A 15,034-nucleotide genomic window follows, 5' to 3' on the forward strand; every position below is an offset into this window, starting at 1 on the left:
AAAAACTCTGAACACTCTCATAGTTCTATGAGAAAGTTGAGTGTCCTTAAGGCTTAAGCCTGTAGTCGGTGCGTTGTGCTTAAAGGTTATAATAACATAACATCAGTGTGTGGATGTAGGGCTGCTTCTAGTCTTCGTCTTCGTAGCGTCTTTCTAAAAGTTCAGAGAAAGATGAGAAGTAGATGAATTTATCTCGTGATTTTCTGTTTTGCTGTTGCTCATGGCTGAAGTGTATGACGTTGAGTTTGAGATAGTTTGCAAACTAGTCTACTAGTGTGTGTTTGCGAACTGATGCAAGGTGGGTGAAAATGGTATTAATTGACAGAATCAGTACATATCCATAAACCACCTATTTTATAGATTTTTCACACAGGTACTCCAAGGTCGAATCAATCACTTTTCTAATTCGGCGAATTTGACACAAAACATTGTACAGTTTATATTTTTTCAAGATAATTTTCAAAATTTCGTCTCTTGTCATACTGTATCTTGAAAATATGTCATTTTTATAATATTATAAACAAGAACATAAATTTGAGAATTTATTGGTTATGAAGTAGAAGTATGAACTACCTTCAATTAATTTAAATGACGCTTCATTAATAAAATTTCAACCAGCCAGTATTTCATGGAGGATCTCATGTTAGTTAGTTAGTTCAGGCGTAGACCCCCAGTCGACGTCAACTTAGTTAAAAAAAATAACATTGTCGTGATCCATATAAATGTAAGTGATATAGGACATATGTGTGTGGTTTTCTGAGGTAAATCGGAAAGCCTGTAGGATGCTGTAAAATTTTCCAATGCGAACACTACATGTTGAGAGTATGAATTTTATGATTTATAATATACTTATTGTTCTCACTTATTCAATATTTCTTTCGAAACGAGTAAAATACCCATTAATAGTTGTGATTCGTTCACTGCGCCACTGGTACTTGAATTAGAATGTTTTCATGTTCCTATATTTAGCTGACTAATTTCGTTTTTTGTTTGTTAGATTTTAGCTACATAAAACTAATCTCAAAAAACAAAATTTGTCTCAAAACTAATTTATTGAATGAAAGGAAATAATTAAATGAAAATATTGCCAATAATCTCAACTCAAGCTCCGAATGAATGTTTAATAAATTATTTTTCAGAACCCCAATTCTTAAGTCGATTTTCATGCTACGAATTTACCAGTTTGTTGTACCAGCCGCAGTTTCCGTACTTGAATTTTAATTTTAACGAATATGTAGTAAAAATTACAGAAATTCAATTTCACAAATATATTATAGAATGTACCTCATTTTTCAAACAATGTAACTCAATGTGGCTCAATTACAATGAATCTTGAATGAAACCTTGTCGATTTCGTCCTCGCATTATTTTTCATTTCAATACGATGCTGTTCTCGTTGAAGGATAAAACACGATAACAAAAAAACAATTTCTGTTAATCTCACCTAACCGTAGCAGTTATAACGAACATGACAAAATCCGCGACAGAACTGAGTCTAGTACTTCTAGTACTGCAAACTCTTCTGATCTTTTGTATTGTAGGAAGTGGAGAATGCCACGGGCAAGGTCTTGAGGAATTCTTTTCATTTTTAATAAGTATAGCGTTGTCATATGAATGTGGGTATCAAACAACAGTATTAATGTGGAGAAGTAGACTAGTATTATAATTCAACTTTTATTGAATATGTTAATTCAAAATCATCGAATTGTTTTATTATTTATGGGGTTTATGGGATTATTTATGTAATTTGTATATTATGGTATCATTAATAAAATTAAAATTTATAATAATTAGACCTCATAGATAGAACTGAGCAAACATCCTCGTCTCATTTAATAAAAATTAGGAAAAGTTTTACATCCATGCAATCCAAGGAATACCGATGGTATTGTTCAACATATTCCTCGAACACATACTGAAGGATTAAAAGAGTAAATGTAAAACTATGGCAGAACAATCTTTATATTCGAAGCTTAGCAGACTATTAAGTAGAGATATTGAAACAATGGATCGTTGGATGATGCAGTCAAAGAAAGAAATGCTTAGAGGAATGCAATATTGTCGTTTGACAGGATAATCTGGGATGAGAATATTAAAACAAAGTTATATATTACCCTATTGTGAGAAATGTCACAGATCAGAGGTGTGGCCATTTTAATTACGAATAGATAACATATTGGAACTAAGAAAATGGATTTTTGACGAAGATCGGCGTGAAAAGCTAGGATAGAAAGGATCACAAGTAGAAGGATGCCGAATATACAATAGTGGACAATATTAGTGTGTCGGTAAATTAGTCTGGTTTGAACTGCCTATGATGAAGAGAAAGGTGAGGAAGTAATAAGAGAAGCTAAATAAATGAAATTCATAAAGAAACTGAAGATAGAGGATATGAAGCTACAGTCTTGAAGGATAGATATAGCTGGATATTAGGTATAGAGAGATCTTTAGCGTTATATGGTCTTTTATTTCGAATTTTAATGATTGGGAACAATGTCTTTTCTAGCTTCTTTCAAAGAACGTGACGACGATTAACTTTTTGAGTTAGACGTAATCTGCAGACCGATTTGGATGTTGCTTTATTTTGTAAGAGTGGTCCAATACCCCTTTATTCTGAAGTTGTAATCCGAACTCCAGACAACACCAGCCAGCGCTGCAATATAGCAGACGTTGTTTGGTGCTAGTTTCGCATCTAATAATCTTCCAGTAAGGTATTGCGAGCTGTAGTTGTCGATAATATTGCATAAAATCAGATAGGAGGTGTGCCTAGTATATTAAATTTTTTTGTTTCTAATTTCAATATTTCTGAACATGGTCTGAGGTGTACGCATTCATGAACCTATTTCAATAGATTAAAAAAATTAATATTAATCTATGACCAATAAAGGTCATAGACAGACAGTATAATGACAAAAGAGCTTAAAATACAAAATATAACAAAAAATTATGAAAATATACATATAAATTTGTACGTTATACTTCTCATTTAATGAAAATATCAAAACAATCAAATATCAATATAGAATGTATCCAATTTATAGATAAAATTATATACAGTTATTTAATTTTAACCATCGGATATTTTTGTTATTTTGAACCAGAATTACATATTGCACCACTATATCAATAGTGCTATAAGCTCATGAATGCTAAATTTACAGGAAAGCCAAAACAAAAACGATTTTAAATAAAATGTTTTCTGGATCAGTTAATTCGGTACTAAGACGTACCAATTTCGGTGCATATACAGTTTACAGATATCTTTAGAGGATTAGCAATGTAAAATGTAATTTAAAATCTATCGACAGCTGCGAAAAAAAATTTTTTAATGATATGGGAGCACTGTTGACGTTAATTTTATGTAGACTTGTTGAGTTAGGACTTTAGGGCGAATAAAACTAAATATTACTCTATTTACATTTTAGTCTAGTGTAAAAAAATAATACGAAAATATCAAACCCAATAAAACTAAACGAAAACTCGCCCAAAAAAGTTGTATTTAAGCTTAAATCTCCATTTAATGTTATAAAGAATGGGAACTTCAAATTAAAATTAATTTCTTAATTCTAGCACAGCCTGATAAATAAGTAGGTAAGACTTATTTATAAAAATTAGAGTAATTTTTTTCCTCTTTTTCTTATAAACTCCTCTTGGAGATCTTCTCCCTCATAGGAGGTTTTCATTTGAAAGGAAAAGTGTTTGTTTTTCTCGTATTTCACGATATAAAATTTATATTCCATTTATGTCTCTGTCAAAGTTGTTGCCGACATGGGTCTGTAAATTCTTTATATTATAAAAAACAGTGTGGGCTATGGAACTACAGTTTTGATTTTTGTATCATCTCTCGACGAAATGAGATAAAATACTGGTTTACAGTGCATACAGTCTAGACATCGCGATCTGAAATATATTAACCCAAAAATCGATTCCTTGGACTAAATAAATCGATTTTTCAAATCAATATGTTGTACTAAATCAATTCAGTGAATCGATATTCCACCCTTGAAAATCGACATTCGATTCTTCTCTTTTGGTGAAAACCATAAAATCATTTACTATAAGCTGAATATACTCGTAATATTACGGTGCGGCCAGTTAAAGGGTTAATTATTCAAAAACTCACGAGATAGATGTGTGTTTAGTTTACCTTGTTTGTAAAAAAGCAAATCTCCACATGTAATACACTAGCAATTGAAAGGACTTAAACGAAGAATTATTTATCGTAGGCAGATGTGCACCTTATATTGATACTATATAAAATAGAAAAAAAAACTTTACTCAGTATTATGATCACTTAATAGTAGTGATATCTATTGTTTTTTGTATTAATAGACTTGTTATTATCGAATTCCCTGGACTCTAAAATCTGAGATTTCACTAATAAGAGATCCCAGAGATTGTTCATCATAGTATCTTTCTTGTTTTTCATAAAATGTATTCATATATACAAACTTGGATATAAAACGATTGTTTGGAAATCTGGATTTTTTTTAAGAATCGGGTTGCGTGCCTCATCTGTTAATATTAATGATATAGCATCATTAATTCTTGTAAACATCATCTCAAAATATACATTGGAAGAAAAATGTCAATTCCAAATTTTTTTGGGATATGGCACTATTGAAATAGGAGTGCGATATAAGTATAGTATCTTCCAATTATGTGTAGATATATGTAAAAAAGCTATTCCACCATTAATAAGTCTCGGTATGACGGCAATCAAATTTTTGGGCCGTTTCTTTAAATTTTTGTTAGCAAGAACTTCTTAAACTGTTTGTTTTTATCAATTATTTTATATTATATAATATAGTCGAGAAAAAGGATTGGATAGCACTTCTCAATAGAATCAAACATCAGGTTGAAAAGGTGCTAGTACTGAAACACATAAAAAAGACTTCAAAATCGGAATATAAAACCGCAAAATGAAAATGAGAGAGTTAGTAGACATCGAAAGATATCACAGTCTTGCTGAGTAAAAACGATGTGATATTCTAAGTATGAAATACTTTAATTACTTGTGAATTACGCAAAATAGTGTTTCCTGGCAATATTTTATTTAATTTTGACTGGTATTTGTAGTGTAACTACAAAAAGATTACTTATTTGAGGAAAAAGTTTTCTCGGCGTAATGTTGAGAAAAGAAAAAACAAGAAAATAAAGTATGTAACCTTGTGGAAATTATATTTGAGGTCGAAAAGAAACATTGACATAAGCAGTATACAAATTCACTAGCGTGTCCTGAACTTTAGTCCTTTTTCTTTGATGAACAACATTCATTGTTGGTTTACCATGGCTTACCAAACAGTTGATTTACGAGGATGTATTGATATCTAGTTAGCTTAGACCAGTTCTATGCATAAACAAAATATTGCGTTACCATAGCAACGAACAATAACTTATTAGAAGTGTCAGTGTAAAGTTTGACATCAAAAAAGTAAACCAGAGTTACGCAATAAATTAAAAGAAAAAATATGTCCACCGAAATTGTGAAAATCTAAAAATTAGAGTATCGAGCCATTATCAAGTACCTGTATTTAAAAGGATTAAGAGGTAAGTAGATTTACGAAGATATGCTTAATACCATTGGTGATCAATGTCCTTCGTATGCGACCGTGAAAAATTTTCCATTGGAGATGATGACGGATCGGGAAGGCCAGTTTCGGTGTCAGTCCCCGAAAATGCAGTTCATGACATGATTTTATCAGACCGTTGACCGTTGAAGCACTGAATATTTCATACGAATGCGTTCATCATATAGTTCACGTCAATTTGGACATGAGAAAAGTTGCTGTAAAATGGATCCGCAAATGTTTGAATGTTGACCAAAAGCGTACAAGGGTAGAAGCATCGCGTTTGATCTGTGCTCGATTTGAAAACGATGTAAACTTCTTAAACCGAATTGTTACTATGGATGAGACTTGGGTACATTTCTACGATCCAGAAAAAAAACATAACTCGATGGAATGTCGACACTCTGGTTCTCCAAGACCTAAGAAGTTTCGTGTCCAAAAATCTGCTGCTTGCTTCAGTTTTTTGGGATTGCCATGGAATAATCATGATTGATTTTTTGGATAAGGGTAGAAAAATAACTGGAGATTACTATTCGACATTACTGACCACTCTACGGGAAAAAATTGACGAGAAAAGACGCGGAAAGCTATCCAAATGTGTTTTGTTTTTGCAGGACAATGCACCTGCACACAAATCTCATGTTGCCATGCAAAAAATTTCACCAGATTTGACTTCATCCGACTATCATCTCTTTCTTCAACTGAAAAAAAGTTTAAAAGGTAGTAAATTTTCTTCCAACGAAGAGGTAATAAGGGCTGTGGAGGTCTGGTTTGCAGAGCGACAAGAAACATTTTTTTAAAGGTCTAGAGACATTGCAGGTTCGCTGTAATAAATATATCCAATTAAGAGGAGAATATGTTGAGTAATAAAATCTTTTGACTTTGAAATTTTGTTAGGTTCTATAGTAGGCTAAGAATTTTTCAATATATCCTCGTACGTTTCTTAACGTAGAAAATCTTTCACTTCCGAAAAAGTTTGCTAAAGTGATCATTCCTTATACAGGAATAGAAATATGTCGCTTTTGATGTTATAAATTGCTGATGCCATCAAGCACGTTTATCAACTATTCAATTTGGTAATGTGAAGTACAGTAGCAGTAGATGTTAAATTCCTCTTGAAATTATTCCGAACAAATTAGTTCTTAAAGTTGCGAAATCTTTGTATATCGGTCACTATTTTAGGCATTCCTAAACTCTGGTTATCGTGGATTCTAGATATGAATTAAAGTTAAATAAAAGTCATGTTCAGCGGGGCTCGGTATCACTAATTATTCAAATTGTGTTCTTCATATTGATTCTCCAGGTGTTAAAATTTGGAAATCTTCAAAATATGTAGTACATCAAATGTAATATCATAATTGATACGAGAATAAAAAAGATTAAAAACGGGAATGAGTTCTAAAAAGTGTTATGTCACTGGTCAAACCTAAAAAAATCTATCCTCCATTCATTCCTATTTCCCTAAATTTATTTTAACCATTATCCTCAATTTTACTGAATAAGAGCTTCTATCTCTGAACAAATTCCTAAATAAATAGTACACCCCATCAAAGGGCATATACTTTGTTTCTAAATTGAGACATATGAAAGGGGTTAGTAATCATTCCTCTTTTCTTTACTTTTATTTCGACGTCTGAATATTTATTCAGATTTTTGTTAGAATGCTTTTATCGATCATAAATGTTCAGACAACAAAGAATTTCTTTTTCAAAAGGATAGCCATCGTGTTTAGTGGCGGCTACATATTACTACTAAGTTTCAGGGGTTGGCGTATGTTTAGTTTTCACGCGTTAACGCATGTTCCCCGATCGTAGTCGGTATTTTATCTAGAAATGGTTCACGGTTCTTAGTTTGGCGTTAACTCTTGACTAAATATACGTACGAACATATTTTACTGATACATAATATATAAAATTACTGTTATTTCGTTATTCAATTAACACTGACCAAATACATCGAATGAAAAATTCTCTATTCAATATAATGTTTTACCTCGAACGCTTACTTTGTATTTTCGTAAACAAAAATCTTTATCTTTTTAAACGCTCTCCAGTTACCTCATTTTTCATGTAAGAATAATTAAATGCTGCCACAGGCTATCTCATGTTGTAATATGCTAAGCTGCGAACTGATTGAAGATGAAGTTGCACAACTTTGCTATGAAATCACGGCATTTACTTGTATAAAAACTTTTGGAAGGCAGTTGAAGAAATTTTAAACCTGGAAGTGCGTTTACATCACTGGAAATTACTTGGAACCACGTTCCGTACCGGTCTGAGTGTGATATACTTTCATTAGGCATTTGAAATTATACCTCGTGAAAAAAACTAGAAACAAAAAATATTTTAAAAAGGGTAAAAGCTTTATGCTTTATGTTTATGCCAGACATAACTTTGCTGTAGAATTCCAATTCTCAATCAATGTATATATGTGCTAATTCCAGTTTAAATGAAACAAAGTTTTGACCTACCTGTCAGTTTCAGCAGCGGGACTGACTTTTGTAGAGCTCTGCCTACTAGGAGGATGAGAGGATGTTTGTGTTCTATTGGTATCCCTTTGAACCTGAAAGACAGCTTCTTCAACACTTGACACCCATCGACGTGCTGTTTCCGATGTGACAGCTCTAGAGTTTCGCAAAGGCGAGGTAGAATCGAGAACACTGTCGACACTTCTCTGAAACATGAAAAGTCAAAACATTGTCAATGATTCGGAAATGTGTATATTGAATAGTATATTATGATAATATACTGATTCTATGTATTTATACTGTTTGTAATGTACAAACAGTGATATTTTTTAAAATTTGTGTCTTCTAGTATAATATATACATTGATAACAGCTATTATCTAAAATTATTTCCAGGCATACAGGATGTCCTAAACGTAGTTAACCAAATCAAAGTATTTCTCTCATTATTAATATATATATATATATATATATATATATATATATATATATATATATATATATATATATATATATATATATATATATATATATATAGATAGATATGAGGTATATCAATGCTGGACATTAAGTAAACTTGATTTACTATTTTATCAAGATAATTAGTATCATATATTTCAAATTTATCAAACTTCTATCAGTAACTCAATTTATTGGATATTATTAGGAACTCATCTCCTGCACATGCCGGTCCTGCTTTGATGTAGTATAATTCTAAAATTCGGCGCTTCAAAAAGATAAACTATCCAAACTTATATCGCTCCACGAACCTCCTCCATAAACTATTGATAAGGACACACTTGTCCACAACTATTCCGACACCCCTAGCCCCCAATGTGCCAAGCAGGCTCTTGCCAAAGGCTTTTAAAAAGAGAATTTTCAAAATTCCAACGTGGTTCAACCCACAAACCCAATTGTTTTGTTTATAATCCTGGCCGCGGAAACCTTTTCGAACATTTAATCCTACTTTACAGGAAGGATTGTTTTTCTTTAACTAATTCGTGTACACCGTCTTCTCTGTGATCTCACATTTCTCAAAGCTTGTTGTGACTATCAAGTCACTTCCAAATCCCTTCAACTCAAAGATCCAACCAAATCATCCTAAACAAAGCCAGTTTCCCTCTCCTTAGAAATTTCATCGATAGCACCAGAAAAATCTTCACGCCACTCATCTCCGGTTTCTCAATATTTTTAACCAGATTCACCCATTGATATGGAACACATTCGATCGTTTATCTAACTAGAAAGCCCACCATATATCTCAAAAAAGATCCAGACCCAAAAAGATAAACTATCCAAACTTATTTCGTTCCAAAAACCTTCTATTACTATTTAAGTTAGTTTAGTGTAGTGTACAATATTTAAATAAATTAAGAACGTAAAAGACAGTGTTTATTAATTAACTCCACAAATAGAAATCGTACTAATAAATTAGAAAAACAATAAATTACAACAGTTGCTCGAATTGAGTAGCATCCTCTGTAATTTCATATGATACTTCATAATTTTCCATGTACAATCGAAAATGTGAATCAATATAGGCGTCCCATTCAACAAATCGTATATTTGATTTATTCAGCTACTTTTGGCAAATCTTGTTTGCCTGCAAATAATTTTACATTGTATCCGGAATTGAAATTCATATAGGACTGAAAAAATTTGGAAAATATTATAGGCTCTTAGATGTTTTTATGGTTCACTGGTGTTTTTGGTTCAAGTTAATATAGATATAAAATCAAAATCACGTAAAAATCAATAACATATGAATTGGGGGCTTATATAGGTTTTATTGATCTTAATACTCAAACTATGAGAGTATTTCAAACTTTGTATAAGAGTCTAATAACAACACCGTGTAAATCATCACATCTAAGCGGCGCGGCGCCCTGAAAAGAAAAACGATCTTCAGTTGTGCGAACGCAGTTAACTTATTTATATGACCTATTTCTCCTTTAATGAATATCTCAACATCATTGAATTTTTCCACCATTAATTTCTGTATTCAATGGCATCGGTTCTTGCTATTTGCGCATATGTCTGAAAATCATTATTATAAAATAAAATATACAAGAATTTATTCTTGTTTTTTGAACTTAATAGAGATGTGATACAAGTTGGTAGATGTACGAATATATCACATTGTTTTAGCTCCTGTAGAAACAGTTCTGTTGATTGTTTATTATGCTTGCAACCACAAAACAAATTTGCGATTTCATTATTGAACAATTGATTCAATCGTCACACAATTTTCATCTTCAAAGATAGACACGCGTTGGAACGGACTGGGAACCTGTCTGATTCCATCTATGTAGATCAGCCCAACGTAAGTATATTTTCAAAATAGATTATATGATTCACAACTCACGATTTGTGATCACAAAATTGACGAAAGAAGAGTTAAAAAAACAAATAAAGGATATGTAATCACAGACTAGCTAGCGAGGGAGCAAACGATTGGTTCAGGAATCTGTTTTGCTTATAAAGTTAAAACGCATGACATCGTTCAACAAACCCAATGTAGGTATAACTCACATAAGGAAAGTCAAGTGAAACATTATTAAAGAGAGACTTTTAAATTTGGAATTCTGATCCTACTTTCGTGAGAACCACTTTCCATTTACTTTGAAAGAGTGTTTTGAGTTCTTTAGTAACATCCTGAACTGGTACTGAAGATACATTGCTAATGTCAACTATGAAAGCTTTTTTAGCTTTGTTATTTACCCGCGACGCGAAACATGAAACTTTGTCTAGCTAAGATATATAATCACATTGTTTTTATAGAGGTAGAAAAGTCGTTCTCTGTATTGAAAATTAATCAATTTTTGAATTGCTGGTGAGCTAATTAGATTATCTAGAATATACCTGGCGTTTACTCCTTTCAATTATCGATTCTTTTGCAGAGACAAATGAACAAATATTTGACTATCAACAAAAAGGCGGAATGTATTCATTTTTAGAGTTCGATAAATAATTTTTTCTACGTCAGTTATAATATTCACGTTTTTTTTTTCAATCATTTGAGTAAAAAAAAAGTGCCATAACGTGTCATTATAAAATTGTTTTAACAAAATAGTGGGCTGTGAATGCTTTGATATGAGAAATATCAATTCGTTTTTCTGATGAACTTACATAGTTTTAATTTTTGATATTCTTTCAAGAAAATCCGTTTTGTGTGTAATTGAAAGGAGTGCAGTATTATAATTAGTGATAGAGAGTAAGAGTGAATAACGTTTAAACTGCACACCAGAAAATGTTGTTGAATCAACAACTACAGCGATTATGAATCTTCTCCCTAAGAAATCCAGGGAAAAGTATTTGAAGGAAAAAGTGTTACTAGCTTGCTTTGAAACTAAATCCAAAATGCGGAAGTCTTCAGCACTTTAATCAACTTATTCAAAACTGAAAGGCACCCTAATGGAAAATAATGACTCGAAACTCATTGCATGTTTTAAAAATAAGCAGTTGGCTATAGACCCAAAAAATCTAAAAGAGGAAGAAATTAATAAATTTCTGTTGCAAGCTCCAGATGATCATTATCTCATGCATAAGGTGTGGCAGAAAATATTTTAATGTAAGTTAAGATATTATTTATAACATCTTTCAGGTTGCCTCAATATTCGGAATCGCAGGAGCTCTGCACAGGGAGGAATTATGTAAAATGTAACCATATTATCCATACCGGAATTGTTTTAATTATCAAAGTACCTGATACAAAAACTCATGTTCAACGTCGATTTACTGTTATTGGTGGAATATCTGACGATGATGATGACGATGATTGATGAATCATTTGACAATAGATTAAACTTGGTAAACATTTATAGAAAATATAGAAACCAACGACCCACAAATGTCGAAGCAGATTATCTCTTATTGCACTATAGAAATGGATAATGCAAAGTATCAATACCATTTAAAAGATTCCTTCGCTTATCGCAACATATTTGAGTTCACCTAATTCCAAACACTACACTGGGCATACATTTCGACGCTTTTCGACGTCTCTATTAATGGATTCCGGTGGTGATATAATAAGCACGGTAGGTGGAAATCCAACCCAGTTGCGAAGGGTTACGTAAATTACTTAATAAGAAACAAAATAGATTCCGCAGTGAAAATTTTAACGGGAACAACTAGTTCGAATTCAAGCAACATTGTGAATGTTCACGATTCTACAAACAATCCAATAAGTACTAATACAACTATAGACGATGTTATTTCTGTGAACTCGTTAAATGTTGCCAATTCAAGTACCAATAGTTATGTAACCGTCCTACTCGAGAAAAAAATTATAACTTTACACACTTGTACATAAATAACTATTATTTCAGTCACAATCCTGAAATATAGATTTTGGATTATATTATAGAGGGAAGGGGGGCAATTCTGAGTTTAAAAATCATGACTTCATATTCACTCAATTAGGCGGGATAATTTATTTCCACTATTTTATTCATCTCAATAAAAGCACTTGCTAAAAAATGTAATCCTGAACATAGTCTATCAAATACTAGCTGAAGTTATGGAGAGTAGTTCTATGACGCAACCAGTATATGCCCTACCGACCATGTACCGATTTTCTAAATTAAACATTGCTTCTTCCTATTCTGTGTTAAATATCAACTTAAAAGCTAAATACTCGTATATATAATAAAGATATAAGGGCAATAAATTGCAAGAGGCATTAAACCATTCCTTGTAATTCGTCGATTCTTTTATTGGGGTAAATAATTGCGCATGACCTTTTATGGTCTTCATATGTCATCTTTCTTAATTTTTCAAAATTATTTTTAAGGTGGTTTTATTTATTTTTAATCATATACTTATCATATAATCAGTTTTTTTGTTTATTTCTAATTCTCTTTTTTTGCTTCTCAGGTCCTGAGATTCGCTTCTTCTGGGACTTTTCTACTTCTTGTCTTCAGTGCTGTGTCCTCTGCATATGTATGTAGCAGCACCGACATTTGTACAGAGGCTCTTTGGATTGCAGCCTTTTCAATTGCCCTTTTCGAGAACTGCATTCAATAGCGTCTCAAATATAGAAACGTATCCTTAAGTTTTCTCTATAATCAGTAATCACTCTCACGACAAACTATCAATAGTCTTGAAATAAACCGGAAGGTTGATAAGATCTTGTGGCTTTTGTTCATATTCAATAGTCGTCAATGCATCAACAATGTGTTCAGAACTCTGAGTTTCACTATCAGAAAGCTATTTCCATAATAAAGTTGCTCTTCTCTATTCTCCTCTATAACAATCGATTTTATGTCAGGTCCGGTTTTCGTATAACTTTATTAAATTATTTACAACACAACCAAAAGGGAATATTTTTAACTAACGAAGTTTAGTCGCAATTTAAAAGTTTTGGCCGACATTTTACTAACTCGATTAAAAGCGGAAACGTTTGGAGAAATTATATCCAACTTATAATTGTTAGAAAGAAATATTCCTAATTTTCGATCACAAAACCAATAAACGCAATTTATATATCAGAGTTTTTTTGCTTTTATAGACTATAAATAAAAGAAGGAATAACAAGTTGATTTGATTACCAAAATTTTTATACCTTCAGATCATTTTTTTATCATGAAGATAAAAGATATTTGCCATAATAAAAGACTAACTTTCCCATATTATCCAAGCAGTCTGCTGCCAGTGGGATCAAATAGATTGCCACGGCTTGTTGCTCACCTAACTACGCATCAGTGTTACAAAAGACATAATCGTCACCATAACCATTTATTTTGGTTAAAATTATTCTTTGGTCTCAATATTGTTGTTTAGGACTCAAGTCCCATGTCCACTAGGTCTTCTTCTCTTTATTATCGAGTCATGCACTTCATTTTGTAAAATTCGCTCAACATGTTTTGGTTAGTTTTATAGTTGGAAACCTCAGTGTCTCTAGAATCAATAGGTTACCAGCTATTAGCTACGCCGAAATTGACTTAAGTCTCGATAGGCATCAATTTGAAGAAATGAATGATATGAAAATATAAAAATTTCGAGAAAGATACAGTATTCACTATATTCGTATCCAATATTTTACACAACTGAAGTTGTTGTCAAGGTATAATGGACAAAGCACAATTCAAAGTGCATCAACGTATTATTTATTTAGACATGTTTGTATACAAAATTCAAATACATCCTGTAAAAGAATTTTTATTTAGACTATAAAAATTTCTCATTAAAATATGTCTCGGAAATTTCGTAGAATTGGAGGTTAAAATTAATTTCTTTCTACAAGAATTTTACTAATTATGAGATGAAAAGAAAAATTGCCTCACAAGAATTTGATACATAACTAATTTTTAATAAGAAAAAGAAGAGAAATAGCTAAAGTCAGATGAACAGACTGGAATTATTTGACGATATTTAGAAATTTCCATATTGCTGAGAATTTTAAACAAATGCGCCTTTCGTGATTGGCAACTATCGCCGAAAATATGACCCTCGAGCAAATGACTATCTAGGTATACGTGAAATAGGAAAGTAGACACTAATTGGAATTCGATGTATTCCGACAGAATACATCACGAATTAGCATAATATGAAATATGAACCGAACCAATAGTTCCTGGTAGTAATTTCATGATGCGGTTGTTGTTATAAAAAAACTCAAATAAAATGCGGTATAAAAAGCAGAAAAGTCTTAGTATTACAAAGCACCGAAAAGTAGCAGACTTCGTCTCCAGTGGTTTCATTGAAGTTAGCAGTGATGGAAAATTTTAAGTGTTCTGCAAAACTAACTTTTTTATAGGTTTGTCGTTCATTTAAGGAAAATTCCTATCCTACTTCCTTTCTAGTTCGCAATTTTGTTATAATTTTAACATGAAATTCGTCTATTTCAGTATAATATTTCTAAGAAACGTTTTGATTTAATTTTTCTTTCAACCTTTTATATTCTCATGCTAGTTGTTACTAAAATTTATAAGAAGTTTTTAGTTTTTTCACTGTATCTACTAAATGATTTCAGAAACGGTAGTTCGCTATTTAAT

The 15,034-nt window shown here is 31.8% G+C and overlaps 1 protein-coding gene across 1 annotated transcript in view; it reads right to left on the reverse strand.

The window, feature by feature from the left end:
* LOC130442988 (serine/arginine repetitive matrix protein 1-like) overlaps positions 1-15,034 on the reverse strand; it is a 137,494-nt gene that overhangs the window by 28,613 nt on the left and 93,847 nt on the right. The window contains exon 4 of the mRNA XM_056777418.1: positions 8,041-8,243. Within this exon, the coding sequence (XP_056633396.1) occupies positions 8,041-8,243 (203 nt within the window). The remainder of the gene's footprint in view (positions 1-8,040; positions 8,244-15,034) is intronic.

This window comes from Diorhabda sublineata, chromosome 4 (genome assembly GCF_026230105.1).
Source record: "Diorhabda sublineata isolate icDioSubl1.1 chromosome 4, icDioSubl1.1, whole genome shotgun sequence".
NCBI classification, from domain to species: Eukaryota; Metazoa; Arthropoda; class Insecta; order Coleoptera; family Chrysomelidae; genus Diorhabda; species Diorhabda sublineata.